Here is a 21,296-nt window from a genome sequence, read left to right on the forward strand (position 1 = left end):
TTTTTTTTTCTAATATATACGCAATTCTCAATAGGAGCTATTTATATTAAAGAAGAAAAACACTACAAGTGTCTTGGCTTTTATATGGACCCGCAACCCACCATTATAGACCATGAAAACCCCATGTGCATCACATGCCACAAGGAGCATAAACACCATAAAGACTAGGATCTTACAAACAATATATTTGGACATAGATCTTGAGCAGTGGATGCCACCACATCGAGGTCCTTGCCACCCCACCCCAACATGTCCAATGGATAGGAAGACAAAACGACACACGGCAGCAAATTATAATCTATTGGAGAAACTTCCTACCACCACAAAGCTCAAACTAAAACGAGTCGATCCTGAATGCAGCACATCCGAGTTACACCTTAGAACTTAGGCTCATGTTTCAACTAAGCAACCTTCTACTTTGATTTTTTTTGGGCTATTTTATAGAATTTATCTTTGAAGGGCATTTTCAAAACTTGCCCTTCCTAGTGAAGGCTTATTTTCAAAGGACCCGTCCATTGGGAAGGGGCCTCTAAACGACATGCTCTTCACCGGGAAGGCCTATCACAAAAGTGCCATGCATGTGCAGGGCTAGACCCCTAAGGAAGGGTGGGAAGGGTTGCAATTTCCAGCACTGTGGCTGACCATTGTTGCCATCTAACTTCCTTGAAGACACTTGAGAGAGGGCCTGGCAAAGCATCCTTCATCATATCCATTGCATACTTGTTTATCCTCTGAATTTCCTGTTGCAGAGAGAAGCTTGGGTTTGAGAGTCTACCCTTGAATTGGGCCTCATTCCTAGCTATCCATACATGCCAAATATAAGCTGCCCTCCATTTATTCCATAGGACAATGTCCAGCCCTTTAGCCAAGCCCAACAGCAGGTTGTTGGATGTAATAGAAGAATTGTCAAATGTTGATATCCTGTTCTGGATCACCTGCAAGCTGGTTGCATTGAAAGGGCAGGAGAAGAAAAGATGTTCAAGTGTCTCCTCTCCTTGCTGACATCTTGAGCAGATGCCATTAAGCTTCAAAAATCTATTTGCTGTTGAACCAATCCATAAAGCTCTGTGTAGAATAAGCCAGAGCAAGAAGCTGATTTTTATGGCCTGTGGAAAGGCCCATATACATTTAAACCTATGCTGCCATTGCTTTTTACTCCAGTTGAGCTTCCACCTAGTGTTGAGCTTTTGCTTGAGGCCCACTGGCATATCACCTCTTGCACACATCTGATTGTATATTAACTTGGCAGTCCCCTTCAGAGATTGAGCTTTAGAGCAAGGCTTAGAGCTGATTGTCACTGCCTTCAACATCTTCTCAATTCTGGTCTGGACCTCATCAGCTACTAACCTCGAAACACCAAACTCAAGCAGCAGAGAGTTAGAGTTGAGCCACTGGCCTTCCTTGTATACATCCTTCCAAGATCTGATGCCCTTCTTGAAGGCTATATGAGCCCTTCTTGATAGTTTCCACTTATGTATGGCAACCATGTGACCAATCCATATTGAATCCTGTAATCAGAAGTGATAGTTAGTAGTCAAAGATGTAGGCAGAGGGGAACTATGTTTTAGCTCCATCCAGGACTGCCACATGCTCTTGATCAGATAGGACCCCTTAGGTTTGACTGGACAGTGTGTGCAGATAACCTCCCTTAGGTTGAGATCTTTCCATGCAGGGAATTGCTGCAGTGAGAAATTCTGAATATTTCTCTTAATCAGAAGTGCCCCAATAATCTTCAGAACCTGCTGCTCTGTCCATCCACGTCTTTGCTGCTAACTTTTGAGCCTGCAAAACAACGTTTAAAATCCCCAGTCCACCATGTTCTTTAGGTAGGCAGCAGGTGGACCAGCTTACTTTAGCTATTTTATTGAAATCATCTGTCCTCCCCACAAGAATCTCCTTGCAAGTTGTATGAATATCTTATTGAGTTGGGATTTGGTTAGTTTCCAGCAGCACAAGAAGTAAGTAAGAGAAGACAGTGTATAATGATTAAGAACAAAAACCCTTGAAGACAAAGAGCCTTGCATACCCTGCCACCTGAAAATCTTGGTCCTGAATTTGCTAAGTATCCATTCAAATCTCTGAGTAAGAGTAACCTTGAACCCCATTGGGATCCCAAGCAATCTGAATACCTCACCATCTCTAATTTCCTTGCATCATGCATCCACAACAAAGCTGGGGGTAGTCCCATCCATACACTTGAAACCAGTTTTGTGGTGATTTATCACTGCATCATCGCCACTGTTGCAGAGTGCAGAGCTGCTGAAACCTTCATTCCCCGTCGAGCTTTCATGATGACGACCTCAGTCGCTTACTATGTGAGCAGTACAGCCCTATTCACCAACGGAAAATGTCGCCATAGCCCACCACTCAGTCTGCAATGGCTTTCACCTGTGCAAGTGTGCCGCATATTTGGGAAGCAAGGAAAGAAGCCAAGTTTCTTGTATATCGTGATGGTAGAGTGATCATCATTGAGCACCAACCTTCATGACCATGCGCAGCCTATGAGACTTTAGGCATGATACTTTGGATTTCTAATGGATCTCTAAGATTAGATCTAGGATACTTTGAGAACGATTTTAGGAGCTCAGATGTCGCTGACAGAAGACAAAGTAATTAGGGGAGAGAGAGAGAGAGAGAGAGAGAGAGAGAGAGAGAGAGATAGAGGTGGGATCCGGAGAAATAGAGGCAGAGATCTTGCTCTAGATGGAGCCAGCCTCTTATAGGCGCCCCTTCTGCTTCTCATACTGGCTACACTGTTTCTCAGCCCTATTCACTTACATATTTTCTGCGGCTGCTTCGAGAGAGTAGCACTACCTCACATGAGTTGTGCTCGGGTATATATTGTCCTGGCGAGCAGACACGGTTGGTAGGAAGGGGTCCTTCCCGTCTTGCTGCCGCCTGTGGTCTTCTCCAAAATATTCATGTCACTGTAGCATTCTACTAAAGCTACTGCATTCGATCACAGAAAGTTCATCTTCACCTCCGAGGGCTTTGACCAGCTAGCCACAGCAAAGTACTCTCTTGCTGATTTGCTCTCCTGACTGCAGTCACTCACTCTCCATCCCTAGCTACTGTGACCGGCCAGTGGCAACAGCATTCCTTCTCGACTTTTTCCATCAGCAATGTCATTCACTCAATGTCCGTGTTCGGAAAAAGTGTGCCTCAGCTTAGCCTTGAGCTGGTTGACAGCCGGTTGAAGGACGCAGGGGGAGAATGAGAAAACTCGCTTGAAAAAATTCAAGAAAATAGAGTTAAATTGCAAACCAATTCGGTTGCATTTTAGAATTCCCCTTTGAATCTACACTAAAGGGACTTTTTTATGCTTACAAAATTAAATTTTCTCAAACACTAAAATTTAGCGACAAACAAATCTTTAGTGGAGTAGAGGAAGTTCAAAGTCTCTAGAGTCCTTTACGACATTCATTTTGATTCTCGAATAATTATGTGCTTTATGTTTTCTCATGTAGGCATCCTTTCTCCTGTTGTTCCTCAAGATCATGAGGAGAAAGGAAGATTTGCAGTGAGGACAAGTTGGCGCATTGAAGCCAATGCAAACCAAAGAGACCAATAGAGACAAAGGCTAAGTGGTATAGGCAATCACCAGTGCACAAAGAGGTGGCGACAACGTGTGCATCGAATATAGAACGAAGAAGAATAAGCCCTAGCGTCTCTCTCTCTCTCTCTCTCTCTCTCTCTCTCTCTCAACCCCAAGTTCGTCTCAAAATCTTGCTAAACATGTTCGTCCTTGGCTATCGACATTTATCCAAGTCATCACGATGGCTTGATGTGCAACTAGGCATGTTACATATGGGTGTGCTTAGGATGAGTTCTCTAAAAGACTCTGATGTTTAATCAAGTCCAAAATGCTATTAGAGGTGGCAAGGTTACATAAGCTCCTTGAACTTTCATTGGATTAGTTTGCTCGATTTTTTATTTGCTCGGAAAATTTTGCTCGCTATCTAGAATTCCTGTTCCTTCAAGAGTGCCTCTCGACAAAAAACGTAGCAGAGGCGCACAATCAGCCCCCTACACTGCAAAAATGCTAGATCTGGGATTGACAAATCAAATGATATGTAGCCTCATAGAAGCCTATAAACCAGTGGGCAAGAACTCTCCTTGAATGTATACTAGGCTAGATAATGGGCGTTCATTGTATATATGTTGGCTAAGCCACCAAGAACTTAGTCAGTGTGAGTGTATGATTGTCTAAAACGACCTTATAAGTAAAGTAAACCATAGCTTGCATTAATGCATTGGTAGGTTGACCAGTGGATGTATATGTATTTTCTCTCAGATTATCCCCTTGTTTTATTCCTCAAGTAAATCACACATGCACTCTTAATAAAAGCAAAGACTTTAAACTTTCCTGATTTGGAGAGAAATTCCTCAACAATGGAACCCTTGTATGGTTTGCATGATCCATCTAAAGTAGCACGATGTGTATGAGCAAAAGGCTACTACATCTTCTATCCACCATCAATAAGGCAGCCACTTAACAATAAAATTGTTGGCATAAGAAATCTTCACCACTTAAATGATGCATTCATGGTTCCTAATTTTTTATCGAAATTGCATTGATGGACATCCTAGGTACTTCCACAATCTAACGTTAGTTGCTTATATACATAACCTTGAGAAGAATAGTAATTCAAAACTCTGAAGGGGGGAGAGAGAGAGAGAGAGAGAGAGAGAGAGAGAGAGAGATAGTTCTATTATCGTCTTCGGAGGTCAAATATGACACGTATGGGACCAAATGAACATGTCACGTGGTGTGAGTGGAGGTCATAAGTGACTCTCAATGCTCAAAAATGGCTGAAATGAGCGTCGAATAGAGAGTCCACCTCGTGGTTGGGAAGGGAAGGTATGTAGGGAGAGCTCATGGCTGAATATATGGGGAAAAGAGGACCTAACGTGGTCAAAAGTTGAGAACTCAAGTAGTGTGTGGTACTCACTCTCTCGCACTTGACGAGGGCATAAGGTGCATGGTCGATGAGACTCCTCGCCAGTGCCCCAACATCCTGTCTCGTAACGTAGAGAATGGGAGCTAAGACGAATGGAGGCAATGGTGCGGATTGCACTCAATGGGATGGGCGCAAGGATGTAGGGATGGGTTCGGTTACCGCGTTTGGAGAAGAAGAGAGATTTGTAGTTTGGGGCAATGTGTGTGGTGTAATGGCTGAAGCGAGAACCTCCGGATTTCTCCCAAGCCGTGATACATTGGCATTGTAAGAAGGCCTCATTAACTTGGGATTCGATCGACGCATCCTTGACCAAGTGACATGCATCCCATCTTCCAAACCATTTCTTGATGTCAAGCATCCACCCCGAACTTAGTATTTTGCTCTTGCATGTCTTTTGGACCTTTTGACTTGCTTCATATGTGATTCTAGGAAGTCGATACAAAGGGCTACGTTGTGTCTTAAGCATGTACTCCACAACCCTTTGCATGCCCAAGACCTCAATGGGAGGCGATCCGGACTCAAGAAGTAAGAGCATATAGGGTGTTTGTGTCTTGACTTGGAGAAAGTTGGTGAGAAAACGCTTTTGGACATTCTCAAACTCTTAGACTTCCCAATGCTACCACCCCACACCTCCACTCCATAAAGAAGCACTGGTGTCACCAATGTGTCAAAGAGGTACTTTTTGAGATCCCAACACTTAATCTCTCCAACATTGCACATGTTCTCAAATGCATAATAAGCTCTCTTTCCGGCTTCCAAGGGACGCAGCAATCCTTCCATCTATGATTGGATGGAACCTCAAGGCCAAGGTACTTGAAGCTATCTACCACTTCAAGTTGCTCATTGTTGTATACAATGCATGGATTTTCATCATTGAGAGTCTTTACAAGCATAACCTTGAGAGAGAGAGAGAGAGAGAGAGAGAGCACTCCTACTTACATCTCTTCAAAAAGCAAAGAGGGAAACTAGCTTGAAAGCTCACATTGCAAAGCATGAAAGGCTTTTAGGTCGAGAAGCCTGCTCTTCACTCAAACGTGTCCTCCCTTCACTTTGTCTTCAACCTGGTGGGTCATGAGCATTCCATGCTCTCTCCTCATCCCAAACAAGAGACTGAATTTGAGCATAATTTGCAGCCCCTCCAGATCCCCTCTTCATCGCAAAGCAACAACATCAAAACCTCAATACCTGTAGGATAAAGGGGCCTTCAAACTTGGCTAGAATGTACCAATGGAGGTTTTATTCCATCCGACATAAGAATTCAACACATTGGATCTCCATGAGCTGCAAAACATGGTAGTCTCTACTACATAGAAGAATCAAAACCTTGACAAGTAAGTGTGTCAAGGCAAGCCGCACATAGGTAGTTTTGCACCTCTAGGCCTCATCCCCATCCATGGGCTTTTCTCTTTTTAATAGTGTCTTACCTGTATCACAATTTTTGCTTGCCAAACCATATTTGTAGAAATGCTCGTGAGGTGAGTATGTTGTTCCACAGCTTGCAAACTCTGCAAAATTGCAAGGCCTTGGGGGGCAATAGAGAAGCCCGAATTTGACTCAGCGACCCCTGCTCCTGGGGGGGGAGTTTTTTGTCACTGTCATGTCCATATGTGCAAGATTCTACAGACGACCTAATTACAGCTTCTACTTGAATCTTTTCTGTTGAAGATACTTATATCAAACCTGTGAAGTCATTCCTGTCGAGTAACGTCTACGTACGTTTGACTTATATGCTGGACAATATCTTAATGTAGAGACTAGCTCATGAGATATCAAACTTGTTAAGTTGTTCCTCTCAAACCTCACTGAGATTAACTGCTTACGTTTGTTTGGAGGATATCTCACCCAAGAGATTGAATATGAGCAATGACATTGTTTCGCACAGGCACACTGTAAATTAAAATAAGTCATATGCATATGTAACGTAGGGACCCACAATATCAATATCTTCAGAGGCTAGGAAAATGATTGCGGATATATCAAAGCCATGAGAGGTGATTTTAAAGCTTAATCAACTATATTCTGCATGTTTTGTATTTATCTTAACGCGTGTTTTGTGTTTGACAGAGAGGAGATATATTCATAAGAGTGGACGTTTCGATTGCACAATCACATTTCCAGCTTGACAATACTACAAGGTATGTTATCTGCATCCAATTCCCCATGCTTATGCGTTTGCTTGGCGCAACACATAAATGATACGGGACAGGGCATGGCTTCCGTTTTTTATAATGTTTGGAGAGACCACAGTGCCAACTCTCCACCATACTTTTGTATGGCACTTCTGCATGATGTGCATTGTATACTTTGCATTTTCAGTTTGTGACGCTTCACTGCAAGACGAAATGTTTAACTATTCACATTGCTTTTTTGTGGCTTGACTCAAATATCGACCTGTATCTTGGACATCTGAAAAGCACTTGTATATTATTGCAGATCAATAAAGCACTTCATTCTTTTTACAAATTTCACATCAACTAGATTGGTTCATCGTTGAAATACTTGCAACTTTATTTAAACCAACAACATCTTCATTTGTAATATCGATCTCTGTTCTCTTTACAACTCAATGAACTCTCTCAAAAATCATCCCTATATTTTCTGTTATTTGATGCACTTAACTTTTGTCCTCTTAAAAACCTGTTTGTTGGCACTGCCTGCTTGTAGGGAGTGATATAGGGGTGGTGCCTATGAAATGTTGTACACAACTTTTAGGCTTTTTGAAGCTATTTTAAGATGCTATTTTTCAGTGTTTCTTTGGAGCCATAAAAATAGCGCAAGGTATGTTGCTCTCTCTCTCTCTCTCTCGCAATGTTCTTTGTAAGTCTCTCTCTCTCTCTCTCTCTCTCTCTCTCTCTCTCTCTCTCTGATCAAGCAGTGCCGACCGTGGGAACCACCCCCCTCATAGAATACACCCTAGAGAATGCAACTTGTGAGAGTCTCGAACCCTCAGTCTTGGGGCTACATTTCACAGGTCTCACGAACTGAGCTACGCTTCATGGGAACACAATAGCATAGTGCTACAACATTGTATAGCGAATTAAAGCCCACCAAGCTATGAAGAGCTCCATATGAGTCTGGTGCGTTGATGCTACGCCTGCAGACTGCTCTAGAGCTCGTCCGTCCTCCCCGCAGTAGCGCCACACCTGCTTTGCGAACTCCATTTTGCAACAGTGCGAGAGAGGAACCCACCAGAATTATCGAAGGTGTGAGCGCATTTATTCCGCTTCCTCGAAGGCGGGGAAGCTCTGTCCGATCCTTCCGTCAAGCCAAGTTACTCCATTCACGCGTTGTTGAGAATGGGGATGACCCCTGCGGCGATGCAATTCTTCGTTTGTATGCCGAATGTGGAGCCTTGGAGGAAGCTGCCATTCTCTTTGTCCACCCCCATCACAGGAGGTCTGCCACAACTTGGGCTCGTTTCATCGCTGGGCATGCCAGTCCATTGTTGGTCCTGCAGCTTTTCCACCAGATGTGCACAGAGGGCGTCCTTCCGACCAAACCTGTCCTCGTAGGCGTCCTGTCCATTTTTTCTGACTCTTCATGTACCGCAGAGTCAAAGCGAATGCATACACGGATTGAAAACTCTCCTCTGTGCTCAGATGTTGTCATTGCGACGGTCCTTATAGGTGTCTATAGCAACTGTCGCTGTTTTGATTCTGCAAAGGGGGTTTTTGTTCGCACTGTGGAGCGGGATGCAGTTGTGTGGGTGGTTACAATAAGAGCATACTTGCAGGCTGGGCAGTGCAGAGAGGCGTTTCCGTTGTTTCAGCAGATGATGATGGAAGGTATACTGCCAAATGAGTTTGTGTATGCTAGCACCCTTGCAGCATGTGATACCAAACTCAGTTTCAAACGGGGCCAAGCCATTCACTGCCATATCTGGTCAAGTGAATATCGGTGCGATAGCGTGGCATGGAACGCTCTTGTCACCATGTATGGAAAGTGCGGCAGGCTTGAAGATGCGATAAAAGCTTTTGGGGATTCAGAGGAGCAAGATAAGGTCACTTGGAATGCCATGATTGGAGCCTGTGCGCAGCACAACAAAGGCAAGGATGCTGTCGCATATGTTCATCAGATGCAGGAGAGGGGCTTCTTCCCCGATGATTTAACTCTCCTCAGTGCGTTGGATGCATGTGCAAGTCAACCAGCCGAAATGGAGGGCAAGAAACTTCATGCCCAACTTGTAAGCATGATGTTGATTGATGTGAATGTCAGCAACGCACTTCTCAATATGTATGTAAGGTGTGGTAGTGTGGCACAAGCACGCTTGGTTTTTGATGGCATGGTCCAAAAGGATGTGATTACCTGGACGTCTATGATTGCTGCGTATGCCCTGCATGGGCTGGCCAGGGATGCCCAAGATGTTGTCTGCATGATGATTCAGGAAGGTAGCACCCCTAACTCAATCACTTATGTCAACATACTATCTGCATGTGGTCATTCTGGACTTGTGAAGGAAGGATATGAATACTTCGCTTGTATGATGGGGAATTTCATCACTCCCACTATCGAGCACTATAACTGCTTGCTAGACCTTTTGGGAAGAGCTGGGCTTCTTGCTGAGGGAGAAGTCCTGCTGAAACACCTCCCTGTTGAGTCTACTCTAGCCCTATGGACAACCTTGTTGGGCGGATGCAGAATACACTTTGATGTGGAGCGAGGGGATTACGCGGCATCACAAGCTTTGCATTTTGGCTCACAACAGCCGGGTCCCTACGTATTGCTACGAAATATGTTAACAGCTAATAGCCAGGAGGAGACCAGGAAGTTTCAAGGGAACTGACAAGAAAAGGCAACTGAAATCACAATTTGGTTTATGCCTCAAGATTTATGCCATAGAGTTGAGAACACGACTCATACATTTTGCATAATTATAATTTGGAGAGAGAGAATTGGTTGAGACCTCTTTGTTTAATACCTGCGGTACGTTTCTATGACTCACACGTGCAGCCCAGCCCAATGGTCTGTAAAAGGGTCTAAATTTTTGACAAAGCTTCTTGCTACTTGTAGATGAGATTTAACATTCATTATTGTGACATGCAAAGTTGCAATACCAAGACTACTTTCAAAGAGAAGTACACATATGTATATCTGATAGAATTGTAAGATAATATGGCCTTAATCTCTCCAAAATTGCAATAACAAGAACACTTCCAATAGGAGTATACACTACATCTTATCTGTTAGGTCTCTATATGATTATCTGTGTACTGTCTGATGGACAACAAAATCTCATTTCGTTGACCTTGAAGAAGTGTGCGATTGAAAGAGCTAGATTTGGTATTGGTCACATGATCTGCAATTTTGTCTACTGGATGTATGATCAAAGAGTATCAAGAGGTATTCTTGCTGGCCAGCTCATGGATGCTTGGCCCCCATACATTCGATCCGACAAGGCTGTCCTTTTGAGGGCTTTGCTACATGGCATTGCTTATCTCATCCATTGTTGTATATACCACAAGTATTGCTCAATTGCAGGGGTTGGTCTTACCCTCAAGAAAACACTCTGCACGACAAGCTTTTGCTGATGACTCCATGCTTATGTCAAACAATGCACCTCGTAATGTTATGGCCTGCTGAGATGGTACAACCCATCATGATAGATATGCTCTGTTATGGCCTGTTGAGATAGTACAACCCACCATGATAGACAATTGGGCTATCTTTTTGCTTGGACAATCACTTCTAGACAACAAGTGGAATGTACCAGTTGAATAATTGCAAGCTCTTGTGCTTTTAAATAGTGGTCTCATACAATTGAATCTTCCTAATGAAGCACCTTGACCCAATGGCAACAACGAAGGGTGAGGTCAAGACTTGTTTTTTGCTCAATCATTAGGATGCGGTCGTGCATGCATCAGTCATCAGGAAGATGTTCCACATTCACCAATTTTCCAATACTTGGAGACCCGGATTTTGATTTGCCCCTTGATGAGCCCTCTTCTCCTACCCCTTATTCCTCGGGCTCTATAGGAGAATGCACTCATTCCCGATGATGCAGATGGTAGTGGTTCTCATCATAGTGCAAAGCTAGAGCTAGATATACCAGTAGCTCCTTCCTCGGGGAGCAAGACAAACAAGTTGCTTAAGTGGCTATTGGAGATTTTGCGAGATTTAGCAACTTGATCCGATTGGCGTGAAGTTGGTACTATGCAACGATCGCAATGACTTCATGTTGTTGAGGTGAATGGGACTTTATTATAGGTGAACTATGCTTTGATCAAGGACAGAGATCCTCTTACAGATGAGAAGGCACTTTCACAACCAAAGTGGAAGTTGACCATGTAGAAAGAACTTGATTCCATCAAGAAAAACAACACTTGGGTGTTGGTTCTGAGGCCTCCAAGCGGAAAGTGATTGGTGTCAAATGGGTTTACAGGACCAACAAGTACAAATTCGATGGTTCTTTGGACAAGCACAAGGCAAAACTAGTTGCCAAAGGCTTTTCTCAAAAACCTGGTGTAAACTATGATGAGACCTTTGCATTGACTACAAGGATGGCGACCATTCGGATAGTTTTTTCCCTTCTTGTCTTTTTCGGGTGGCTGGTTTTTCAGATGGATGTTGTTTTGGCATTCCCCAATGATGATCTAGAGGAGCACATGTATATGGAGCAACCTCTAAGGTTTGAGAATCCAGACTTCGCAACAGACGTGGTTTGTAGGTTGCTAAAGGCACTCTATGGCTTAAAGAAATCCCCTCAAGCATGGTATCAGAAGATAGATTCATTCTTCCTAAGACGCTCCTTTCAACAATCTTTTGTTGACCCAAACTTATATATTTAGCGTGAGGGAGTGTTGGTGACACTTGTTATTCTCTATGTGGACGACCTTGTGATTACAGATTGAGCACATCCGCAGTACTATGGAGACCTTGGCTAAGGAATTTGAGATGATAGATCTTTGCTTGCTTCATCGTCTTCTTGGATTGGAGATATGGCAGACAAATGGGGCATCTTTCTCTCCCAAGATCTCTATATTTAAGAATTGTTGGAAGCATTTGGTATGATTGAGTACAAACTCGTCTCAACCCTTATGGATCCCAATCAGAAGTTGTCACAGTTTGATCTCCCCATTGTATCAGATGCTACACGGTATCGAAAACTGGTTGGTTCTCTCGTTTGGGTACTCAACACCCAGCTTGATTTCAGTTTCCTAGTGGGATTTCTTTAATTTTTTCATGCCAAAACCTGTCAAGTCACAATTGGAGCAGACCCTCCAGACTCTGCAGTATTTAAAGACGACCAAGTCATTAGGTATTCACTATGTGGCTGGTGGTACAAACTCCCATATCATTTTATGAGGATGGAACGATTTGGATTGGGGCAAAGATCTAGATGAACGACGATCGACTACAGATTACACCTTTTCTTTTGGCTCGTTAGCAGTTTCATGGAGCACCAAGAAACAGCCAACAGTTGCCTTATCTTCCATAGAGGGAGAGTACCGAGCTGTTTGTAGTGCTAGATGTGAGTCACTGTGGATTTGGAGGTTACTATTGGAAATGGTTTTCCCCATCAAACGACCATTATGTACTCTGACAACCAGAGTTCTATAGCCATTGCGAGGAACCCAGTGTTCCATGCCCTACCCAAGCATATAGAGATACAATACCATTTTGTTCATGAGAAGACCAAGGATGGTTCTGTACGACTAGAGTGCATCCTGACTTTGGATAACACTATTGACATCTTAACCAAACCTCTTTTATAGGTGACACTATCCTCTCATGCCAATTCCCTTGGACTCATTTCCTATCAAGGAGCTAAGAGGGAAATCCCACTAGGAAACTGACATCTCCTAGAGCCATCCTGTCAGTTTCATATCCAATGGTAGCTCCAATATCTCCCAAGAGAAAATTAGAGAGTGAGGTCCGATTTGTGGTTGTGCCCAGCCATACTTGAGGTAGATGTACCCATTCATGGTGGTACACTTCATTGTGTTGTTCACTCGGTAGGCTGGTATGAGGCAAGACCCTCGTTTGTAGGGTCTCACAGGGTCAAATTCTCGAGTCTTTTGCAATTCTGCTAGTAAATATGTGTGTCGGGTCACTTTTGGTGAGTTTACATATTATTAGCATTTAGTAGGCCATTTATGGGATTGTGGGGTTTTGCGGTAGGTAGGAAAAATCATAGATTTTCCTATATATGCAAACCCCCCCTTGCACTTTTGGTATATGTGTTATCGGTACAGAGATCCAGTGTTTGGTATACCCACTCTCTCTCTCTCTCTCTAGCGTTTCCTCTCTCCGCCATCAATCTCTCTCTCCTTGGCGTTTTTCCCTCAACGATCTTCCTCTCTCTAGCTAGCGCTCCCTCTCCTCTGCCATGTGCACACACTCTCGGCGTGACATTGCCTATAGAGAGTTCCCGTGCCCATTCGTTGGGCAGTACGTGCTAGGAGCTTCACGACAAGGAAATCCACCATGATAGATATGAGATATGTTGGTTGTTTGGTATGAAGAGGAGGTTTCTCTCAGTTGTAGCCAAGTTCATCACCCTTTTCCGTTGCACCTTTGACAACATCCCCAAACAAAGATATGTTCACTTGGCTCACTAGATCAGCCTAAGCTCTAATCAGATGATTAGAGCTTAGGCTTTAGTACCACATGAGGTTATCAATGCAAGCTAGTTGACTCTCCACTCATGATCGAGGCACTCACTAGATCAATCTCCTTTATGCACAGTTAATGGGACCTTCCTAGACAAAGATATGCTTACTTAGCTCTTGAGTCTTCCCAATAGCTAACATTGCAGGGGATACTATGTGTTGGTATGGATAGATGACATCATGGGTTTATTTACACAATTACAATATGAATAGATTGCCTCCTTTGCAATACTCTTTGGATGCACCCTCTTTGTTTATTACGCGCACAGAGATCACAATGCTTATTTGCCAAAACCTGTCTCAGCTTGACACGCTTAAGTAGGTCAACGATTGCTAGGATGGGAGCAGTGGCTATAGCTACCTTGACCTGTTCAAAACTGCGTTTTTGGGCTTCTTCCCAAGAAAAGGTCTTACCTTTTTCTTTAAGTTGATCTGTCGTCATAGGAACAACGATTTTGGCATAATGATGGATATATTGTCGATAAAATCCAGCCATGCCTAAGAATATGTGAAGCTCCTCAACCGTGTTGGGATGTGGCCATCGAAGAATGGAAGCGACCTTGTCAGTGTCCATTTTGATGCTAGAATAAGAGATCACATGATTGAGGTAATGTATCTATGTTTTAAAGAAATCGCACTTGCTTTGCTTAGCATACAGTGCGTGAGCTCGTAGCTATTCAAACACTAATCGTAAGTGTTCTCTGTGTTCATCTTCAGTCTTACTGTAAATGAGAATGTCATCAAGGAAAACCACAACAAATTTTCCAAGATAGGGACGTAAGACACTATCCATGAGTGTCATAAATATAGTTGGAGCATTGGTTAGACCAAAAGGCATAACCAAAATTCAAAATATCTGAACCGTGTTCTAAAGGCAGTTTTGGAGATATCTTGCAAAAGGATATGTACTTGGTGGTATCCTGAAGGAAGATCTATCTTTGTATAGTATCTTGCCCCATGGAGATACTATATGGTGCCGAATTTGAAGTAGTTTTTTACCATGAGAGTATCAAATGGTTTACTACTCAAACGGACTAGAAGGGCCGTAAAGCGAGATGGGCAAAAATCCTTCAAGATTATGATTGTAAGCTATAATATCGCAAGAGGCGATATAATGTAGTAGCGGATACACACGCCTCAAATTAATTTACTTGCTTTCACGAAAATAAAGAGTGGATTTTTGGAGTCATTACATGGCAAGTGTGCACAAGATCAGTCATATGCTAAAGTGTGAAGTGCAGTTTTAAAAAGGGATCCCTCACACTCACATATCTGTTTATAGCCAGATCAACATGTCTCTGCACGCGCAAATAAAAACTCAAGCACACAGAGCTCCACCCCTTCTCAGGAAGAGCTTAAGCGATGGAAGAATTTTTCCATTAACACTAGGTTGGTAATGGGACACTTTTATGTCTTGGGACACTTTTATGTCCTGTTAAGTGACCATTTTCGTTGAATTATGTCAAGAGTTTCAAAATGGATTTTGAGGTGCTATCTGTCTAGGAAGATGTCTCATGAGCTGGAAAAAACTCGACATTTTTTTGGAATATCAATTCCATCTTTAACCTTGTCCTTGCACAACATTTCACAACCTAAACTGTGTGAAAAACCGAGTCCTGTTTTTGGCTTTTTTCTTTTGCAACTATACCACTCTAGAATTCATGTTTGTGAGGTCTATAATGCTAGAGAACTATGTTTAGTAGTCCTCAACATGTCATGATGCTTCTAGGGAGAAATAAACGTTAAAGTTGTAAGTTATGACCAAATTACAAAAATTGTCAAATCCTGTTTTTTAGCCAATTTTAGCTCTTCTATGATTTTTTTGGTGGCTTTCATGATATCCAAATGTGGTTTTGATTTTCTATGTTGCATATTGTAACAGAAAGCTAATATTCCTTGAGTTTTGGGGCACCTAATACCCTATTTTGCATAGTAGACAACGATGGTTGATTTTTTCAATTATAGAAGAAAACGAAACATTCTAGTATATCAAGTCTAGCTTTTTCAATATTGTTACTTTCTTGTGACAACTACATGCATTTTGTAGGTAGTAAAAATATCTAGTCATAAGGATCAAATTTGGCTAGATATTGAATAGTTTCTATGGGATTCTACAACTCATAATTGAACCTAGTTTTTTCATGTTTGTTGTATTTAGCACTTCATCTTTGTCCCTAAGATTCCCCTTGGTAAGAGATGTATTATTCTTTTGACATGCTCCATGGCTCCTTATGAACCTAAAGGACAATAGGGAACTAAGAAAACATGCATATATTATTTGTATTGAACGTGGCTATAGAAACTTTGATGATAGGTTTGCAGAATGGTAAAAATTCAACTTTTTTGTACCTATTTCTTTTGGCAAAACAAAAAATAGTGAGTGAGAAGCAATCATATGTTCTGATCACCAACCCATTGAAGTTAACTAGGGAATTTATCTCAAGTCCTACAAAAATCCCTAATCTTATTTTTATGCAACAAAACGTAAGAAATGACTTTTTTGATGAAAATGTACTGGTCCATCAACATTGGAGGCTTGGTGTGACCAAAAGATGAGAAATTTTACAAGTTTCTTATTTTTTACATGTGTAGTAGGCCTTGAACTATAACCTCATGAAAGGATTTTACAAAATGAGTGGATCTACTATGGTTTTGGAGGTTTTTTTCAAAACCCTGAAAGGACACTTTTATGTCCTGTTAGGTTACCAACCTAGTGTTAATGATGGCCACTTACTCCACAAGGGTAGAATATGTGTGCCAAAGGACTCACACATTAGGCGCTAAATCTTATTTGAGTATCACAATAGTCCAAGTGCTGGTCATCCAGGTATTCGTAAGACGTATGCTTAAGTTCAACGGTAATTTTATTGGCCGGACTTACATCATGATGTTCAAGAGTACGTTCTAAACTTCCAACAGTGCCAGGTTAAGAAGGCAGAGCGCCTCAAGGTAGGTAGCCTTTTACATCCTTTAGAGATTCCACAAGGTAAGTGAAAGAGTATCTCTATGGATTTTGTAGTAGGACTACTTGCTACAAATTGTGGCCATGATGCCATATGGATAATTGTAGACCATCTCACAAAGATGAGTCGATTCATCCCAACTAAGACTACGGTTAAAACACCGGAATTAGCACAGCTATTTGTAGAGCATATATATCGACTCTACGGTCTTTTAGCTAGTATCATTAGTGACAGAGATCGAAAGTTCGATAATCACTTCTGAAGAGCTATGTTTCAAAAGTTGGAAACTAAACTTAATCTAAGTACAGTTGATCATACGGAAAGAGTTAATCAAGTGCTAGAGGATATGCTACGAGCATTCATTATAGCAAGAAGCAAACCAATTGGGAAGACTACTTATATGTATTGGAATTTGCTTATAATAGTTCAAAGCATGTGACTATAGGGTTTAGTCCATTTATGCTTTTATATGGATTTCAACGTAGATCATCTATTACGGTGGGGTTGGCTAAGGAGAAGATACAACAAGCAAAGGATTTTCTCCAAGACCATTTTGACATGCTTCGAGTTGCTCCGACAGAATGTTAAGCAAGCTCAAGATCGATATAAGAAGTACGCAGATGAGCATCATCGTCTTGCTACTTTCGAAGAAGGAGACAAGGTTTTCCTCAAAGTTCTGGAGCATTCAGAAAGTCTGAAGACGAAAAAAGTTGCTAAACTTTCACCGCGCTATTGTGGACCATCTACCATTGTCAAACGTATAGGTCAAGTGGCCTATGAGTTAGCTCTTCCAGAGTACTCAAGAGTTCATCCTGTTTTTCATGTTAGCCGTTTACAAAAACAACTAAGACAGAATGATAATGTCATTGACACAGGTGTGTTAGTTGACCTTATCGAAGCGCCAAGCATCCCTCATGAGCCCGAAAAGATTTTGGATTCTCATGAGCTTCGCACCAGACATCATGTCAGACGACAGGTGCTGGTAAAATGGCTAGATAGACCTGAAGAAGGTTCTACATGGGAGAATGTCTCCGCACTTAAGAAACGTTTTCTTACATTCGTTTCGAGGACGAAAACGATTCTCCAAGGGGGGGGTAATGTAAGGACATGGGTCCTACGGGCAAGGCCACCAGCACAGCCGGACAGTGTGTACGCTAGGGGGAGGCTATAAGATAGCACGGTTGGGTGGAGACTAGCACACGCATTACCACCGTCCTTTCAATACATATCCCTTTAGCTCAACACATGAGATACCCATTATGAATACTTACCATGGAGAACATTGACGATATTCTATAGCGACCGATGTAGTATATCCTTGGACTACACTTGATGCCAAACATCCTCAAACAATGATGTTCATGCATTGAGACTGTACTACCCATTGTTTCACCTTCACACTATGGTGCTACATAAATATGAGATGCTTAGATTCATAACAGTAGCCATTTAGTCTTTATTTTATTTCATTTTATTTTATACTATGACACGACAATACACACACACGGCCATCATAAGAAAAACAATAAGAGCAAATCGATTGACGAAGAAGTACTATGAGAGTGATTTGGAGAGAATTAATTTCACCAAATGCGACCACTATTCGACGGATATCCATTCGTAAAAATCAACTTAAACAATTTTCAACGAGCTACAATGCAACTACGACAACGAACGCCGGGCGCTACAATCCATCCCTTTGTTTGTAAGTGGCGTTCCCATGTGCATTCCTCTCTATCCCTTATAAAAAAGCATCTACCATCAATAAGTTTAAAAAATCATAGTATCTACAATGGCAACCATAACCGTCTACAAAGTCAATTATCCCGCCTTTATCGTATTTTCAATTCTTGTAATTTAAAGGCCATGAACAATTGTATAATCCACCATTCTATAATTGTTCAACCCCATGGAAAACGCAATATCTATCAACTGATCCTCACTATTGTGGAAAACGCAATATCTATCAACTCATGATTTTATTACCTTTATTACCTCATGCCTTTGCTTTCTTGAACTTTCATATGTTTGTTGGTAATCTTTTTGCTAACAATGTTTTACTTGTGATCCGGTTTTATGTGAATCATTAGCATGGGCGCTCTCATCGACATAGGGAAGACCATTTCATAAATAGGGTCATTTATTCTGTGAATGTTAAATACTAGCATGATGAGCTACATGTTGAAGTTGGATACTCTCTCTCTCTCTCTCTCTCTCTCTCTCCTTCACTGTTTAGTTCACAAATATGGGTTTTGAGTGATCATGTGTTCGGTTTATCGCCACACTAAGTGCTCCCTTTGCATTTGGCGTTGGATAATAGAACTTTTGTGTTCTAGTTGAGAGAAACGATGCATGGTGCACCCTATTTGCTAAACAAAGTGTTCCGTTCTAAATGTGTGAGGCAGAGACGGCAGAGCGATGGTGTGTAGAAGTCACACTACCCTCGACGATTTCGACTTTCCTATCCTCATAAAACTAGCCCGAATATCGAAGCTCGTTTTGATACAACTTGTTGGAAACAGAATTGAGGTGAATGCACACAAAGATAGAGAAGACAAAGAAATTACAGACAACATGAGAAGTAGTATTACTATGTCTGCTAATTCAAAAGATAAGGCTTGCCCTTAATTGATGGGCATATACACAAGCCGGGGGGGAAAAAGGTTCCCCGATGTCCAACGTGCTCTCACACACATAAGTATCATAATATGGTAATAGTAACTAGACATTACCGTTGTCTTAAGCAAGCACTTACCTTCTTTTGAAACCTTAGGACTAAGTGGCACCAAAAGTAATTTAGGGCACCCTATATTACTTTTGGCACTGTCGCCTAGATGTAGGGCCCATAATCCCCCCATCGTAGATCCCACCCCCCGATGCCCATGCCACTTAGTCCCGAGGCTTTTGTAACCTTTACTTTTTCCTTTCATTTGAAGCTTACATTAAGAACTCTATCGTCAAGCCCCCTTGGCAAAGGAGGAATCGGTGAAGGTGGAGGTGATGGTGGTAGTTGTTACAATGACTACACATGTGACCTCAAGATTTGCACTAGCGTTGCTTGTTGCATTGTTTACTATCTAGGACCTCTATCATAAACTTTTCTTCTATGGTATTGCATGCCATGACCATTCTTGCCACAATTTTAGCAATGATATTATTGAGATTACATTCTTGATCATGGCTTGAGTCTAACGCCTTGCACTAAATGTACTGACAATTTCTATTTATAATCCGACTTAGCAACTCACGTTGATCCACTCCTTTGTAACATAGCCTTTAACAATAAACCATTCCAATTTGTTCTTTGTAAAGCAATGTACCATGCCTTAGTTTTGTCCTATATTAACGTGCCTTTTGTCGTCTCTTCCCAAGATCAATCGAGTAATTTTCAAATTTTGAGAAATTATTGGGGAATGACATCCTCCCACCTTTCAACTTTAAAAAAGAAACTTGATTTGTATCTCTCTCTCTCTCTCTCTCTCTCTCTCTCTCTCTCTCTCTCTCACACACACACACGCGCACACACTTCAAACACAACATGACTAGTGCACAACTTCTATATTACCCTCACACAAGGATGTAGTGTCACATGTACATCTAACCTATGTGCATGTGGACAAGCTACTTCAGGTATAGGGTTCAAGTCAGCTTAGGAAGTGCACTTTTGTGAGCCTGTGCGAAGGCCGTGCATGTCCAGACACTTAAAGTAGTTGCATATCCTCTAGTTGCACACATCATGATCATCATCATAACATTCAGTACTCATCATGAGCATTTTACAGTGCATAGAACCCATTTTCTTCAATTACTCATTTTTTACTTAGTATTTAATAAGTGACTTTTGTTGGGAAACTGAGTAGGGCAAATTTGTTAAGTCAATATATAAGAAACCTAGCGCTAGCATTTTCTGACAGAAGAGGCAGAAGAAGTTCTAGCAACTTGCAGTGCACCTTCTCAGCAAGACCGACAGGCGGCCTAGCGTTTTCAGCCAACAGGAATTGACAACGTTTTTGAGATTTCCTCTCACTAGCGTTTTCAGCCAACAGGAACTGACAGCGTTTTTCATCAGTAGTAGATTCCACTCCACTTGGCATTTTTCAATTACAGACCTAATCTAGCGTTTTGCAGTTCCCGACATCAGATCAACCCTAGTACAACAATGTTTTCAGTTTTCAACACTTAAGACATTGCAAATTCAACCATTAGCCTCGCAGATCTCACCTACCCGCAGCAAATCCTCGTCGTACCCTCGAGTCAACCACCGCTTTCAGATTCAATCCACTGTCCACAAATTTCAACATCTGCATTTTCAACGCATAGTCGTCGCGTCGTCAACATCGCCGTCCTCGAGAACACTATCAGAGATCAATAGAAAGTCAATGTTTTGCAGATTTTAGCTTTTTAGCCCTAGCGTTTTCAGATTTCAGCCCGTCCTCGTCGTCGTCATCATTGTCGTCGACGTCGTTGGCAAGTCCATTGCATCTAGACCATTGTACTAGATTTGAGCACTCAATAGCATAAACCTCTCTCGCCATAGAGAGGGGGGCCCTTGAAGGAGGGTTTGAGAACCATCTGGTGTCGTATTCTTCTCCCTCTCTCTCTCTCTCTATCAATCTCAACACCTTCATTCACAGTAGCATTCACTTTGTTTGTGATCATTGCACTCCCTCACTAAAGGAACGGAAGGGAGAGGAACCCTTGATCCCAGTTCAGAGCACCCATCTTGAGCAAGATCAACATTCGCTCCCGTGCACTTACATGCA

General features: G+C 42.0%; 1 protein-coding gene across 1 annotated transcript; it reads left to right on the forward strand.

The window, feature by feature from the left end:
• Positions 1 to 7,917: 7,917 nt before the first annotated feature.
• LOC147436710 (putative pentatricopeptide repeat-containing protein At1g69350, mitochondrial) lies at positions 7,918 to 12,103 on the forward strand. The gene has a single exon (XM_086486153.1). It carries the CDS (start codon positions 8,047 to 8,049, stop codon positions 9,742 to 9,744), a length of 1,698 nt encoding a protein of 565 aa, XP_086342279.1. The 5' UTR covers positions 7,918 to 8,046; the 3' UTR covers positions 9,745 to 12,103.
• The last annotated feature ends 9,193 nt before the right edge of the window (positions 12,104 to 21,296 follow it).

The sequence above is a fragment of the Adiantum capillus-veneris genome, chromosome 17, assembly GCF_014529385.1.
Source record: "Adiantum capillus-veneris isolate H3 chromosome 17, ASM1452938v2, whole genome shotgun sequence".
Taxonomy (NCBI): domain Eukaryota; kingdom Viridiplantae; phylum Streptophyta; class Polypodiopsida; order Polypodiales; family Pteridaceae; genus Adiantum; species Adiantum capillus-veneris.